At 56.4% G+C, this 16,027-nt stretch overlaps 2 protein-coding genes across 2 annotated transcripts in view; one reads left to right on the forward strand and one right to left on the reverse strand.

The window, feature by feature from the left end:
* MRPL11 (mitochondrial ribosomal protein L11) overlaps window positions 1-16,027 on the forward strand; it is a 242,991-nt gene that overhangs the window by 105,947 nt on the left and 121,017 nt on the right. The window lies entirely within an intron of this gene.
* Window positions 59-15,743, reverse strand: ACTN3 (actinin alpha 3). Its single transcript, XM_050756598.1, has 21 exons — window positions 15,499-15,743; window positions 11,929-12,043; window positions 11,635-11,754; window positions 9,171-9,257; window positions 8,666-8,753; window positions 8,075-8,153; window positions 7,916-7,997; window positions 7,054-7,139; window positions 6,396-6,488; window positions 5,691-5,921; window positions 5,445-5,592; window positions 4,230-4,380; window positions 3,583-3,691; window positions 3,349-3,489; window positions 2,905-3,087; window positions 2,299-2,433; window positions 2,023-2,202; window positions 1,208-1,354; window positions 1,054-1,119; window positions 423-581; window positions 59-342 (listed from the first exon to the last, which is right to left on the reverse strand). Exons 1-21 carry the CDS (start codon window positions 15,643-15,645, stop codon window positions 184-186), a joined length of 2,706 nt encoding a protein of 901 aa, XP_050612555.1. The 5' UTR covers window positions 15,646-15,743; the 3' UTR covers window positions 59-183.

The raw sequence follows: 16,027 nt of genomic DNA on the forward strand, positions 1-16,027 counted from the left end.
GTCCTGCCCAGGAGCCTGAGGGCCCAGCTTCTGCTTCAGGAACCAAAAGGAGATGGGGAGAGACCCACAGAGGGATCTTTATTCAGAAGCACTTGGCTGACTGTTCTCTCAGGCCCTTGCTCTGAGGGACGGATGGGATCAGCCACAGGGTGCACCCTCTCTCCAAAACCTCAGTGGTTGGGGTCAGAGGTCGCTCTCCCCATAGAGGGCACTGGAGAAGGCCACGTAGTCCAGGGCTCCAGCTGGGGCCCCGGATCCCTTGTAGGGCACCATACGGCGGATGCAGTACTCGGCCTGCTCGGCGGGGAGCTCGCGTCGCAGCTCCTCGGGGGTGATGTAGTTCTGGGGAGAAGAGGCGTTGAGGACCCACAGGTCCTATGCCCTGCCCCAGCCCCCCAGCCCCTCCACCACCTGGGACTCACCTTGTCTCCTGCCAGGATCTTGAAGGAGGCCACAACTTGCTCAGCCGTGTCAGTCTCGGCTGTCTCTCGGGTCATGAAGTCTATGAAGGCCTGGAAGGTCACCACCCCAGCTGCGTTGGGGTCCACCATGGTCATGATGCGAGCAAACTCCACTTCCCCCTGCAGAGATAGGGGCCAGGCACTATGCCCATGAGCACTAAAGCCAGGAGGGGTCTGGATGTCCCCTCCTGGGTACTGTCCAGCCTTGGCTAGCAGAGCCCCAGTAACAAGGGTGTTCCCTTCCTCCAGAGACCTTAGTCCTGGCTATAGGACGTTCTTTATGGTAGGCTGAAATCTGCATCCTACCTATAGCAGGAAGCAGATTTGCTCCCTGGTCCTGATTTTTTTTCCAGGGCCATACCTGTTTCTGTAGTGCTGTTTCCCTACAGGTAAAAATGTTGCAAGCTCAGACTTTGGGTCCACACAGAACTGGGTCCAAGTGAGTTTACCTCCCTGAGCCTTGCTAGCCCCTGTGTGGATGTGATGAAGATGCAGGGGATGGTGTATGTGAAGATGGGAGGCGCACAGTAGGTGATCAGCACAGAGGAGGGGGTACTTTGGGACTCCTGGGAAGGGGCTGGGGGGCACTCACCAGGTCATAGCCCATGGAGATGAGGCAAGCTCGGAAGTCATCAGGCTCCATCATCCCATTCCTCTTCTGTAGGGGGTGTGTGGATATCAGGCTTGGTCTCCAGCCTCCACCAGCCCCCAAGTGTCTTACCCCACAGGGCCAGGCCCCTGCTGACCCGGTCAAAGTGGTTGAAGGATGCTCGGAACTCGTTGAGCTGCTCCTGGCTCAGCCCCTTGGCATCTCGGGTCAGTACCTGGTTCTCCACTTCATTGATGGTGCGGGCGATAGAGGTGAGCAGCTGCTCCCAGCCCACGCGGATGTGCTGGCAGTCGGGGACAGGCCACCGTCAGTGGGCGGCCAGTGCCTGGCCACTGGCTCTAGCTCCACATCCAGTCCACTGACCCTGGGCAAGTCCTCCCCCTCACTGGGCCTCCATCCCCATCTGGAAGCTCCACTGAGTAACCCCCCAGCAGTCCTTCCTATCTTTTGATAACCAGCTATGGCCAATCCTGGCCTGGGTTTGGACTGCTTTGTGACTCTGGAAGGGTCACTTTCCATCGCTGGGTCTTTTTTTTTTTTTTTTTTGAGACAGAGTCTCGCTCTGTCGCCCAGGCTGGAGTGCAGTGGCGCAATCTCGGCTCACTGCAAGCTCCGCCTCCCGGGTTCACGCCATTCTCCTGCCTCAGCCTCCTGAGTAGCTGGGACTACAGGCGCCCGCCACCGCGCCCGGCTAATTTTTTGTATTTTTAGTAGAAACGGGGTTTCACCGTGGTCTCGATCTCCTGACCTTGTGATCCGCCCGCCTCGGCCTCCCAAAGTGCTGGGATTACAGGCGTGAGCCACCGCGCCCGGCATCGCTGGGTCTTAAGGGACTTGGCCAAGCTGAACTGGGGACCCTGCTGGGACATGCATGCTCTGTCCGGCTGTGGTCTCCCTGGGCCTCCTCAGCCAGCGCTGCCTCCCTTCTCTCCTGAGAGTTTGTGATCCCACCTCCATGCTGTAGACGGTGTGCTTATTGTCGAACACCAGGCTCTCCTGCAGCAGCTGGTGGTCACCCTCTAGCCGGTCAATGTTAGTCTTGTAGTTGATAATGTTCTGCTCCTGCTGCCGTAGCCCAGCCATCTGCTCCTCCAGAGAGCCGGCTAGCCCTGCTGCCAGCCGCCCCACTTCCTGCAGGGGTTCCCAGGCAGCATGAGGGCTCCCAGTTCCCTGTGGCCCAGCCCTAGCCGCACCTCCCCAGGTTGGACCCACTATCCCAGCCCTTACCTCCACCTTCGCCTGGATCCAGGGTCCAATGGCATTGGCCTGGGCCGCAAACTGTCGCCGGAGCCTCTCATTTACCTGCTGCCGTGCCAGCTCCTCCTGCAGTGTCTGATCACGGCTAGGCACCAGCTTTCGGACCTGAGAGGAGGGCGGTTATGCCAGAGCCAGCTCTGGGGGCTGGGAAATGGCTTTAGGGGAAATGGGCTCCAGCCCCTCAAACCTCAGCCCCTGTTGCTTTGAGCCAACTTGTCTGGGATATGCAAGAAAGCTCCTGGGCAAGTCACTAACCCTTGTGGGCTTCAGTTTTGTCATCTGCAAAATGGGGCTGATGGCATCATTTATAACTAATATGGGTGGATTTATAAAAGATGTCCACACACAAGGCTTAATTCTACTTCACATCAATCCTGACAGGAGAATGCTGCTGTTACGGCTCATCATATACAGATGAGCCCAAGACAGACAAGGTGATTTATGCAGTCCCACGTGGAGTCTGGCAGACCCCAGATCTGAAGATGGACTTTATTCTCCATATCTTGGGCCACCTAAGTTTCAGGGTGGTCAGAGTATGCAGGAGTGGGTGGGAGGAAGGCTGCAGGTGGCACTGACCATATCCCACTTGGTGTTGATGTCCTGCGGGCTCAGGGTGATGTAGGGATTGGTGGAGCAGGGCCGCAGCCCATACGTCTGGCAGATCTTCTGGATCTCACCCTGGATGCCCATGATGGCGCCTCGCTCTCGGTCAGCCTCGGGCAACGTTGCCTTGAACTGATCATGCGCTGTCAGCAGGCTCTGGGGGTGACAGGCAGGAAGCGTCAACTGGTGTCCCCCACTTACCATAGGCAACAGAAAGGGCAGCAGTGTGCCCTGGGCCACCCAGCGGTCCTGAGAAGTCCTGACGCAAGAACCCCGGCCTCCTGTCTTCCAGCCCAGCACTCGGGAACTGGGGTTTTCCTCCCATCCCTTTGCCCTAGGAGCCTAAAGTTGTGGCTGGCAGAATTTGGGGCCAGCTTCCCTGTCATCCCATCCATCCCCTGCAACCCTGGCACCCACCTGGGTCTCCTCCACAGAGTGTACCAGCCACACGTCCTGCAGGTCCTCCACGGCACCGTCCAGCCAGTTGTTGAAGGGTGCGGCCCGCCGGGCGAACTCCAGTTGAAGCTGGTCGATGGTCTCCAGGAGCTTCTCCATCCGCTAGGGGTGGGGGGCATAGTGGGTCAGCAGCATGCCCAGCAGACCTGGCTTCACCCACCTACCCACACCCAGCTGCCCGGCCCCCAGCCCCACCTCTAGTGCATCCCGCCTCTTCTGGGTCAGGGTGCCCAGGTTGTCCCACTGATCGCAGATGGCCTGGCAGCGGTTGTTCACTGAGGCTGCCTCATGGTAGTCCAGCTCACTGGGAGCGAGAAGTAGGGCGAGTGTGGGGCCAGCCCCAGCCCAGATGTCCTAACTGCACTTCACCCGCGCCCCGGGTGGGGGTGAAGGTGTGCGGGAGCCAGGGCAGGTGGTGGGTAAAGCTGGGTGCTTTCCAAGAGGGGGCGGTCCCCGCGCATCCCTCTGTGTAGGTGGGCGCCCGCATGTCCTTAGCTGCAGTCCATGGAGGTGCTTGGGTGGAGGGGTGGGTTCATGGGAGGGGGTGGCCAGCCCAAAGCTGATGGGGAGGGTTTGGGGCAGTAAGCCGGGTGAAGAGAGCGGACAGGTTAGAGGGCAGGCCACGAGTGGGACAGGTCAAGCCCTAGTGGGAAGAGTGGTGGCAGCAGAGCGGGTCCGGAGATGGGGATGGGGGTGGGGTTCCGGGGGGGGCGCGGTTACAGAAGAACTCTGGAGAGCTTGGGGTCTTGAGGGAAATGGGGATCAGGGCGGGGCTCGCCGCCGGGGGCGGGGCCAGGGGTGTTGGGAGCGGGCCCCGCGAGGCCCCGCGAGGCCCCGCCTACTTGAGCTCCTGGGCCAACGCGGCAATGTGCTCCACGCGGTCCTGGTGCGCCGCCAGGTCGCTCTCAAAGGCCTCGTGGCGCCGCAGCAACGCCCGCACCTCCTGTAGCGAAGCCGAATCGTAGTCGCGCTGGCTCAGCATCTCCTCCTTCCCTGCTCGAAGAGAGGCCGGCTCCGGTCACCCAGTGGCGGCAGGGGCAGGGGTGCGGGCCGGGCTCTGTGACCACGAAGCCTCATCTGCTAAGGTGGCGATCACACCGGCCTAGCCCCTACTAGGGGTTTGCTCTGCGGCGTCGGTGTAATAACGTAGATGAAACTCCTCTTCGGTGGTGTGATCCGTAAACTATATCAGCGTCCCCTGAGCGAGCTACGACCAAGGGGCCTTTGGTACAGTTTTGGCGTAATTTGACCTTAAAATAGCTCTCAACGATTCTGTAACCCCCATGAGCCCCTGAACCGGCCTCCTTTGTTCACCACTAAAATCCTCGACAGAACACCGAATGGATGTTTCTATCCAGAGTAATATATTTGACTCGTGCAATATTTTAGCGTCAGGATACTTTGAGTATGATGTAAGTGATGTTAGGGTGAGGAATGGACTCACCTTTGTACACCTGATACATATAAAATAAAATGCGAACTGATGAATTAATCAGAGCAGACCCACAGAAGACCAGAGCAGGGCTGGGGGGTGAGGGGGAAGGCTGAGTTTATAGATAACACCCGTGTGTGCAGTGGCTCACGCCTGTAATCCCAGCACTGTGGGAGGCTGAGGTGGGTGGATCGCTTGAGCCCAGGAGTTTGAGATCAGCCTGGGCAACAAAGTGAGATCCCATCTATACAAAAAATACAAAAAGTTAGCCTGGCGTGGTGGTGCACACCTGTGGTCCCAGCTCCTTGGGAGGCTGAAGCAGGAGGATCACTTGATCCCAGGAGGCAGAGATTGTAGTGAGCCGAGATTTTACTAGCCTGGGGGATACAGCAAGACTCTGTCTCAAAAAACAAAACAAACTTTGGCCCACAGAGGGGCAGTGGCCCAAAGAGAGGCCCAGGTTGCACCACAGCAAGTCAGGGTGGGATTAGAAATCCAGTCTCCGGCTTCCCTGCAGAGCACCTACCCTTGTCCCGAGCATTTTGCCAAGAACCTCCCCTCCCACCCCTGCACACCAATCTCCACCCCAGGAGACAGTCCAGCCCCGTGAGGTAGGTGTACCTACCCCGGGTCCAGGCTTCGTGCAGGGAGGCCTTCTGCCGGAACTTCTCGGCCAGGTGCTGGAGTCGCTGCAGGCGTCGGATCTCTGAGAGCAGCCAGTCTTCATAGCCCTTTTCCACCTGCTCCAGCCCCCGCCAGGCATTGGCGATGTCCTGTGGAGCAGGCAGGGGTGCCCTCCATCACTGTTTGCCCATTGTACAGATGGGGATACGGACCCCAAGTTCACCCAGGGAATGTGTGTAGAGCTCACCGAGACCAGCTTGCCCTCGGAGGGCATGAAGGCAGGCCGGTGGCTGAGCCGCAACTTGGTCTGCAGTGTGTTGAAGTTGATCTCCAGCTGGCACTTTTCTTGAACGCGGGGCGGCTTGTGCAGACGCCGATAGTCCCGAAAGTCCTCTAGCTTGCGCTGCATGGCACTCATGCTGGGCTCGCCCACACGGTTCTCCAGCCATGGGATGGTGCGGCGGATCCACTCCAGCAGCTGACAGGGCCAGGCAGGGGCAAAGCAGAGACCTCTGAGCTGACCTGCCCGGCTCACCCACCCCTCTCCACCCACACCCAGGCTGTGGCCAGAGGGTAGGTGGGGGTGACTTTGACAAATATGAAGGCAGAATGGGGTAGTCCCCATGAGTCAGAGAAGGAGTCGGATGGCTGATTTCTGAGTCCAGGGGCTAGTATAGGTTGGCACAGAGCAAAGGGCCATGTGACTACCTAAATACGAGTGAATGGATCAATGCAGGAGTAAATGGATGAATGATGAGTCAATCAATGACTGACCAGGAGCTTGGGTTGGCAGAAGGGCAAGTGCTGGGTGGAGATGGACAGGAGGAGGCTTGGAGGAAGCCAGGGCTACTCTGAGCAGAGGGAGGCTCTGCAGGCCCACGCTTGGGGTTAGCAGGGTTGGGAGAGTCAGTAGGGCCGGGATGGGCAGAGCACAGTGGGAGCCCAGCCTCACCTCACTGGCAAGCTTCTCATACTCCTCCATCAGCTTCTCGTTTTCCTGGTTCACCGCCAGCACCTTGCAGATCCTGTTGGCAGCTGTCTCTGCCTATGGGGGTAGTTGGTAGAGGGTTGGCATTAAAGCAAGCTGCCTCTGTAAAGCCCTTAAAAAACAGAGCCCCCAGCTGGGTGTGGTGGCCCATGCCTGTAATCGCAACACTTTGGGAGGCTGAGGTGGGTAAGTTACTTGAGTCCAGGAGTTTGAGACCAGCCTGGGCAACATAATGAAATACCATCTCTACAAAAAATACAAAAATTAGCCAGGTGTGGTAGCATGTGCCTGTAGTCCCAGCTACTGGGGAGGCTGAGGCAGGAGGCTGAGGTCAAGGCAGCAACGAGCTGTGATCATGCCACTTCACTCCAGCCTGGGTGACAGAGTGAGACCCTGTCTCAAAAAACAAACAAAAAATAGGGAAAGGGATGGGGGGAGCACGGCTCCTAGGTAGGCAGGGAGTTTCCAAACCAGGGTCCTCTGGTCTTGCTGAGGACTGAGTGTGTGCAGCTGGGACAGTGGCACTCCCACCTGCGTGGTCTGGCGCCTCCAATGTTGGGCTGCAGCCAAGGTTGGGCCCTTGGGTCCACAAGCCCAGGCAGTAGCAGTTGGGCCACCTTACCTGCTCAGCCCCGGCAAAGGCATGGTAGAAGCAGGACACATAGGTCATGATGGCCTTCTCATCCGGCTTTGGGGTGTTCACAATGTCTAGGGCAGGACAGCACGGTGTCTACTGGCCAAAGCCAGGGGTCCCTCCCTAGGGAGAGAACTCCCTCTGGGTGGGAGGGCTGGAAGTATCTAGTCATGGCCACCAGCAGCCAGTCACCCAAACCCAGTGTCTTCTCTTCCTTGAAGCCCTCACTCCTTACCCCAGGGCTCAGCAACTTCCCCACCTCCCCACCTTGGGGTGAGCAAAGTGTGAGGGAGAGGGTGGGTGAGTGTGATTGACCAGCCACCGTAGGCCTCGTGAGGGACTGGTCCACGCTGCCTCGTGCCTTGAACTATCCTATACCTCCCTCTGTCTGTCTGTCTTTCCCCCAAGTCCACAGCTCCTCAGGGCAAGAAAAAGTTCTCCAGCAGTGCCCACACAGCCCAGGCATCATGCAAAGTAGATGCTCAGAGAGTGTTTGCTGCTTCAGTTGACTGTTGCCTTGCCTAAGCATGGGGACCACAGGCAGGACATGCCCCAGGGGAGCTGCCATTCTTGGGGGACCAATGTTATCCCAGGTAACCCAGGTAACTGGGATGTGAGGCAGAAGGTAGGGCCATTACATAGCGGAGAGGCGGGAAGGGCTGGTCCTCTTCAGGGGACGGGGCAGGGGACAAGATAGAGGACTGCTGGAGAAGGGGGACTGTGACCAGGGAGTGGGGTGGGGGCAGTCGGAGCATCCCAGGAGGAGGAAAGGGCCATGCCAAGGTGTGGAGGGTGCACCAGGCCCAGTGGTGAGAATGTGGGGTCCTCCCCTGGGCTAGCTCACTCGCACCTTCTGCATCCAACATCTTGGGGATGTCCAGGTACTTCTCTGCCACCTCGAAGGCAGTGTTCAGGTTGCCGATGGGGTCATCCTAGATGGGTGTGAGGGAGGAGGGTGAAAGGTCAGCTGCAGGCAGAGGCCGTGGGTGGGGGTGGTAGGGGTCTCTACCTTTCGCAGTTTGGCGTAGTCGATGAGGTCGGGGCGGTGTCGGTGGATGAGGGCACAGAGGGCCAGGCCATCCTTCCAGCTGAACAGAGAGAAGAGGGGGGTCAGGCCTGGGTTCAAGCTGGGGCCCCATTCTCCCCTCGGCCCAGGAGCACCCCCCAGAAGGATAGCCTCATCTGTAAAATGGAGTAAAGCACAAACCCCTTAGCTTGGCGTTTGAGGCCCTTCCTGACCGTATCTGGACCGTCTCCTGCTGGCTCATCATGATTCTGTCACACACCCATGTTTAGGCCCAACCAGTTTCTAGATGTTTTTGGCCTCCAGCTTCCCTCTGGCTGGAATGGCCTTCCAGGGAAATCTCAAACACTCCCTCCTCCAGGAGTTACTGGAACCTTCCTGGATTCAATTCCATTCCACTCAGCAGTTACTGAGCCCTCTTTTCAGACACTGTTCCAAGAACTGTGCTGTGACCTTTTCCTCCCCTGTGGCTTGTGACAGGGACCAGCTCAGTGCCCTTCACTGACCAGGGAGGGCTCCTCTCTGTGCCCAGTGCCCCACAGAGGCCCAGACACATTTGGTAACCAGCTGACAGACCTGGTGTGGAAATTCTGCACGTTGACGTTGCGGTACGGTGCTGTCTTCCTCTGGCACCACAGAAGCAAGCCTTCCTTGGCCGAGGTTTCTGGGTGGGGAGGAGGTGGGAGAATTCATTGAGAAGGGGTCCAGGTCAGCCCTCTCACCCTACCTTTTTTTTTTTTTTTTCTCCTGGAGACAGGGTCTTGCTATGTCATCCAACTGGAGTGCAGTGACACGATCATGGCTCACCACAGCCTCAACCTCCCAGGCTCAAGCGGTACTCCTACCTCAGCCTCCCTAGTATCTGGGACTATAGGCACATGCCACCATGGCCAGCTTTTTTTTTTTTTTTTTTTTTTTTTTTTGTATTTTTTGTAGAGATGGGGTTTCACCATGTTGTCCAGGCTGGTCTTGAACTCCTGGGCGATCCTTCAAGTGGTCTGCCTGCCTCGACCTCCCAAAGTGTGGGGATTACAGGCCCCAGCCACTGCACCTGGCCCCAACCTCCTTTCCCATTGCTCACCTTCCACAGAGATGTCCTGGATGGCGAAGCGAAGGATGATGGTCCAGATCATGCCCAGGGTCATCTTCAGGTTCCCGTCGACGATCTCTGCAGGGTAGGGGTCAGGGGACAGATTTGCCTGACATTCAAGGTCTGTGCTATCTGGCCTCCGCTCACCTTCCCCTCTGATCAGTCCTCTAGCCCTTGTCTCTCATTTCAGGGCTGGTACCTAGTAGGTGGGCACCTTGCAGGTACTCAGTAAGCATCTCTCTTTCTTTTCTTTTCTTTATTATTATTTTCTGAGATGGAGTCTCCCTCTTTGCCTCAACTGGAGTGCAGTGGTGCAATCTCAGCTCACTGCAACCTCCGCCTCCTGGGTTCAAGCGATTCTCCTTCCTTGGCCTCCCTAGTAGCTGGGACTACAGGTGTGCACCACCAAACCTGCTTAATTTTTTGTATTTTTAGTAGAGATGGGGTTTTGCCATGTCAGCTTGACTGGTCTCGAACTCCTGACCTCAAATGATCCGCCCACCTCAGCCTCCCAAAATGCTGGGATTACAGGCGTGAACCACTGCACCCAGCTGCATCTATTTTTTGGGGGGTGACAGAGTCTTGCTCTGTCACCCAGGCTGGAGTGCAGTGGTGTGATCTCAGCTTACTGCAAGCTCTGCCTCCCTGGTTCAAGCAATTCTTCTGCCTCAGCCTCCTGAGTAGCTGGGACTACAGGTGCATGCCACCAGGCTCAGCTAATTTTTGTATTTTTAGTAGAGATGGGTTTCACTGTATTGGCCAGGCTGATCTCGAACTCCTGACCTTGTGATCTGCTTGCATTGGCCTCCAAAGTACTGGGGTTACAGGTGTAAGCCATCACCCCCGGCCCACATCTATTTTTTTGTTTAGTTGGTTGGTTTGGGGAATTTTTTGAGATGGAGTTTTCTCTGTGTGTGTGTGACAGAGTCTCTCTTGTCACCCAGGCTGGAGTGCAGTGGCACAATCTTGGCTAACTGCAACCTCCACCTCCCAGGTTCAAGGGATTCTCTTGCCTCAGCCTCCCGAATAGCTGGGATTACAGGTGTGCCCCACTATGCCCAGCAATTTTTTTTTTTTTTTTGAGACGGAGTCTTGCTCTGTCGCCCAGGCTGGAGTGCAGTGGCGTGATCTCGGCTCACTGCAAGCTCTGCCTCCCAGGTTCACGCCATTCTCCTGCCTCAGTCTCCCGAGTAGCTGGGATTACAGGCGCCTGCCACCATGGCCAGTTAATTTTTTGTATTTTTAGAGGAGAGAGGGTTTCACTATGTTATCCTGGATGGTCTCAAACTCCTGACCTCGTGATCCGCCCGCCTTGGCCTCCCAAAGTGCTGGGATTACAGGCGTGAGCCACCGCGCCTGGCCCATGCCCAGCAAATTTTTGTGTTTTTAGTACAGACAGGCTTTCACCATGGTGGCCAGGATGGTCTCGAACTCCTGACCTCAGGGTGATCCACTTGCCTTGGCCTCCCAAAGTGCTGAGATTACAGGCGTGAAGCACTGTGCCTGGCCAAGATGGAGTTCTGCTACGTTGCCTAGGCTGATCTCCAACTTCTGGGCTCAAACAATCCTCCCGCCTCAGTCTCCCAAGTAACTGAGACTACAGGCACGTGCTACCATGCCTTGCTTGTTATTTAGAAATTATTTCACTGAACTCTTACTAGGGTTCAGGGGCTGCGCTGGCAGTTTGGCATTTTTTTTTTTTTTTTTTTTTTTTTTTTTTAGACGGAGTCTAGCTCTGTTGCCAGGCTGGAGTGCAGTGGCAGGATCTCGACTCACTGCAACCTCTGCCTACCGGGTTCAAGCGATTCTCCTGCCTTAGCCTCCTGAGTAGCTGGGATTACAGTCACGTGCTGCCACACCCAGCTAATTTTTGTATTTTGAGTAGAGACTGGGTTTCACCATGTAGGCCAGGATGGTCTCGATCTCCTGACCTTGTGAGCCCCACACCTTTGCCTCCCAAAGTGCTGGGATTACAGGTGTGAGCCACCACGCCTGGCTGGCTCTTTTTTTTTTTTTTTTTTTTTTTTTCAGATGGAGTCTCTTGCTCTGTTACCCAGGCTGGGGTACAGTGGCGCGATCTCGGCTCACTGCAACCTCTGCCTCCCAGGTTCATTCGATTCTTGTGCCTCAGTCTCCCAAGTAGCTGGGATTACAGGTGTGAGCCACCACCAGTTGATTTTTGTATTTTTAGTAGGGATGGGGTTTTGCCATGTTGGCCAGGCTGGTTTCAAACTCTTAGCCTCAAGTGGTCCACCCACCTCAGCCTCCCAAAATGCCGAGATTACAGGCGGAAGCCACTGTGCCTGGTTGGTACATTGGCTCTTTACAGGCTCTCTTGCGAGGCAGGGATTATTCCCATTGATGAGATGAGGAAACTGAGGCCCACAGAGGTGATTTGCTGACGTCAAGAGAGGCCCCCGCGCCCTGCCCAGGACCCTTCCTGCCACCTCCTCACCTTCAGCACCAATGGACACCAGCTTAACCCCCTTGCTGGCAATGAAGTCCAGGGCCTTGTTAACGTTGGCGATTTTGTGGAAGCGCATCTTGCCTTTATCTGGCCTGGGCAGCCTCTCTCCTGGGTATAAGAGGAGAGGCCAAGGGCCAAAGGTCATGAGAGGCAGCAGAAGTCATTGTCCGCAAACTCTCCCCTCTCCACCAAGTCCCGTCCAACACTCTGCCACCCTATTCCCCCTGCTGTCCAGATGTTCCTGGGTCCTGGGGCTCAGGTGCACTGATTTGACATCCTCACCTGAAATGACCTCCAGGAGCAGCATGAGTTTGAGGCCATTGCGGAAATCGTCCTCGATGTTCTCAATCTGGGTGCCCGCTTTGCGCAGGTGTGAGTTGCACCAGGCAGTGAAGGTCTGGGGGCAGAGGACAGCACTCAGACCCTACGATCGGCTCGGGGATGTGGGGCACAGTCCTGTCTCCTCAGTCAGGGTAGGTCTCAGAGCCTTGTATTTCTGGATTCAAATCACAGCTCAGCTCAGCCACTGACTTGCTGTGCATTCTGGGCCAGTCCCTTTCCCTCTCTGAGCTTTAGTTTTCCTGAGAGGGGAGAAATGGAGTCTGGGACCCATGCAGGTCCCAGTTCAGACTTGGGGCACCCGGCCACCAGCACTCTAGCCTTGGGGGTCTTAAACACGGGAGGACCCTTAGAAAATGTTAACCCATTCAAAGTGTGGGGCCCTCTGAGGTTTTGAACTACAGGAGCTAGTGCAGGGTGATATTGCCTTTCTGAAATCTGAAAACTCCTGGACTGAAGCACATCTGGCCCTCAGGGTTTTGCCTAAGGGACTGTCTCTGTGTTTCTATTTTTATCAGTTCTGACCTTCTAGGGTTGTTGTAAATTGGCCTCTGAGTAGACCCTAAGTGTGCAAGGACTCTGTGGGCTATTGGAGCATCAGCTGGCACTCAGGCCCAGCCTGATCTCATTTTGTTTTTTTAGAGAGAGACAGGGTCTTACTATGTTGCTCAGGTTTGTCTCAAGCTCCTGGGCTCAAGTGATCCTCCTGCCTTGGCTTCCCAAAGTGTTGGGATTACAGGCATAAGCCACCACATCTGGTCTGATCTCATTTCTGGGGATGACTGCCCACCCCTTCCCCAAGAGTCAGCCTCAGCCTCAGCCTCAGCCTCCATCTGAGATAGGAGGGATGGTACAGGGCTGTGTGTCTGTTGGAGATAGGGGTGACATCACACTTGGTACACAAGTTTCTGCCAACCTACCGCCCTTCAGGTCCTGAATTCTGCCTTTCCATAGACTCCCTGGTAGAGTCAGGGTGGGCTCCAAGTCCAACTGAGCCACTCATGCTCTGTGATCCAGGGTCAGCCCCTTTCCCCCTTTGGGGCTTGGTCTCCCCATTTGTGTAATTAAAGGATCAGAATCTATGATATCTTAGGTCTTTCTTCTTCCAACCTGGCAGGATTCTTGGATTCAGAGCATCCCCATACCACAAAGACTCTTAATGAGAGTCTTTCCTGCCCTAAGGAAGCTCATAGCCCATCCAAGAGTCACGTTGGTCTGAGAAGCGCTGTAAGAGGTTGCCAAGGAGTTTATGGGAGGGAAGTTGGATCAGGGCGGGGGCCTCTTGGGGAAGGCAAGAATTTGATCAGAGTTGTGATGGGCAGGAATCATTCAGGAAGGGAAGGGCAGGCAAGGGCATTTCAGGCAGGGGCAATCATGCGGGCAAGTGCTCGCTGGCTGTGAGAAACAGTTGCTACATTTGTCGGACTACGAGGATCTGGGCACTGCTGGAATGGAGCTGGGGTTGTTGGGGTATAAGTGGTGAGAGGCGGGCCGGAGGGGCAGCAGGGGCCAGGTCATGCGCGATCCTAGGTGCTAAGCTGGGGAGTTAAAATTTGATCCAGAGGGCAACAGGGAATCAGGGAAGCCTCAGGCAGGAGGGAGGTGGGCAGAACTGTCCATGCTGGTTGCAGAGTGGAGATGAATGGCTTGGCACGGCAAAAGAGAGAAATGAGGAGGCAGCCACTGGGACCAGGGCAAGAGAGGAAGGGTGTCAGTGAGGGGGACAAGGCAGGATCGGATGGATGAGACAGAAATGTTGGAATGTAAGCTCCCATGGCAGGGGCTTTATTTTGTCTGCTGCCAAATCCCAGCACTTAAAACAGTGCTGGCACATAGTAAGACATGATGTGGGCCAAGGCAGTGTGCTGCTCCAAGACTGTATGAAGGAAGCCCTTGGATGGAGGAGTCACTGGGGAGGAAGGGAGCACAGAGGAACAGGGAGGCGTCAGGGCTAAAGCTGAGCACGAGGATGTTTATTACCACCTTGCAATAAACAACGCTGGACTAGAAAGAAATGAGCCAAATGTCCAACTACAAGAGATGCTGATTGATATTCAGAGCCTGTATGCTGTGTAGCCGTTGAATGAATGGATGAGATGGTGACTGCAAGTTGGGATGAACAGATGTTCCTGATAATTTGTTAGGTGACAAAGACAAGTTACAGACTGGCATGTGTCATATGAGGGGCATGCGGACCTGGATCTGGGAGAGGCCCGGGTGGGTGGGGGGGTAGGGATAGAAGATGTTGCAGAATAGGTGGCAGCTGGAGCCAAGGACAGGGATGACATCCCTGGGAAATTGCCGAACCTGGGACTGCAGCTGTGCTTGGAGACAGGTGCAGGGGGAGCCTAAGTGGAAGCCTGTCACCCAGGGCACCCCAGCCGACTCAGCGGAGCCTCTTGGCCCTTGGGGTCATCTCCTGTCATCTAACCCAGTGGAAGTGCTCTGATTCTAAATTCTAGGATTCTCAGGTACTGCAAATTCCACTGAGTACCTGAGTACCCTGCCCTTTCCTGGAGTCATACAGTGTTGGCACACACTGAGCAGGGTCCAATGGCCTTATGGTGCCCTCCTGGTTACCGGCCTGCCACTCCCCAAAGTTTTCTCCCTCTGGCCCGGATCATTTTCTCTTTGGGAACCCAGGTGTCCTGCCCCCTCTACTTGGGAAAGTCTGGGAGTGAAAATAACTCAGGGAGGGAGGGGCCCTGAGTGCCTGATGGGCTGGGCCTGGGCAGCAGCTGCCCCTGTGCCCGTCTCCAGCACCCCCGAGGTGCTGCCTCAGCACTACGTGTCCATCTGGCTGGAGAGTCAGGTTACTGCGTAAGGGGACCCAGGTCTTCCCTCCTCCTCGACCTATGGCCTTTTCAGCAGACTCAGGGCCCCATGCCTGGGGTATCTTGGAAAAGAATGGGGGTGGGGAAAGGGGTAAAGATCCTTAGGTTGCGGAGGTCCTGATGTCTGACAGTCTGTGATTTGGGGCCTGTCTGTGCTCCTTTTGGGGCTTCAGTTTCTTCAGTTGTTAAATGAGATACAGCGACTATGGACCCCACCCTGGAAACGAGGTGGGGTGGGGTCTGAGAGGACCCTTCTCACCACCCCCACACTCCCAAGTCCACTAGTTGCCTGGCTGCAAGCCCTTAAGGTGGGGTCTGGGAATATTTAACTAGAGAGTGGTGGGAGAAAGATTCTTCTTCCTGAACCCCCTAACTCGGATCTCCTGGGCTTTGCCCAGCCTGTTTTCACCAGCAGAAGTGGGGCAGTGGGTCCAGGGGACTGAACCCTGGTGGGGTGGGGACCCCAGAAACTCTCTTGTCATTTTAAACCCCTCTTGAGGGCTCCCAGCCCTCTCCTCCAGCCCTGGGGACAGCAGGCAGCTGATGGGCAGAGCCTGGGCTGGGGATTAGCACTCTAGGTTAAAGACAAGCTCTGCCCCTGCCCTGCTGAGATGCCCAGGATAAACCGCCCGGCCTCTCAGGCCTCGGTTTTGCTGTCAGGAAATGGGCGAGCACTCACTTTCCGCTGCTGCTTCTCCCAGGCCGGGTCCAGCAGCAGGTCGCGGTCCCAGTCCTCCTCCTGTTCCATGTACTCGCCGCCCCCGCCGCTGCCCGCGAAGGGCCCCTCCCTGGCCCCCAGACCCTCGGGCTGCATAACCATCATCATCTCGCTCGGGCTCCTGGCTTCGCTCCGCTCGGCGCGCTCTCGGACACCCGGGCCCGGTTAAGTAGGGCCCAGCCCAGCCCCAGATCGAATTCGCACTAAATATGGGGGAGGAGGGAGGGGCCGGATGGGGGTGAAGGAGCTCGGGTTAGACCTGGCAAGGGGTTGTCCTGGAGCCGGAGACTGCGGAACTCGGGGAAGCCGGGGTGGATCTCGCGGCGGAGATCCTGGGTTTGCATTCCCGCTCCGCTACTGGGGCGCTGTGTGACCTTGGGAAATCCACGGGACCTCTCTGAGTCTGTTTCCTCCTCTCCACAATAGAAAGGCCGATAATAATAGTCACCGCGGGCCGCCCTAGAGGCTGCCCTCGAGCTCCTCGTGAGCC

This window comes from Macaca thibetana, chromosome 14 (genome assembly GCF_024542745.1).
Source record: "Macaca thibetana thibetana isolate TM-01 chromosome 14, ASM2454274v1, whole genome shotgun sequence".
In the NCBI taxonomy this organism is placed as follows: Eukaryota; Metazoa; Chordata; class Mammalia; order Primates; family Cercopithecidae; genus Macaca; species Macaca thibetana.

Coding starts and splice junctions, on each gene's coding strand:
- ACTN3 (XM_050756598.1), bottom strand. CDS start 15,645: ATGATGATGGTTATGCAGCCCGAGGGTCTGGGGGCCAGGGAGGGGCCC. Junction 5,922..6,395: donor ATGAGAAGCTTGCCAGTGAG/GTGAGGCTGGGC, acceptor TGGCCCTGTCAG/CTGCTGGAGTGGATCCGCCG. Junction 2,434..2,904: donor TCAACACCAAGTGGGATATG/GTCAGTGCCACC, acceptor CCCTCCTCTCAG/GTCCGAAAGCTGGTGCCTAG.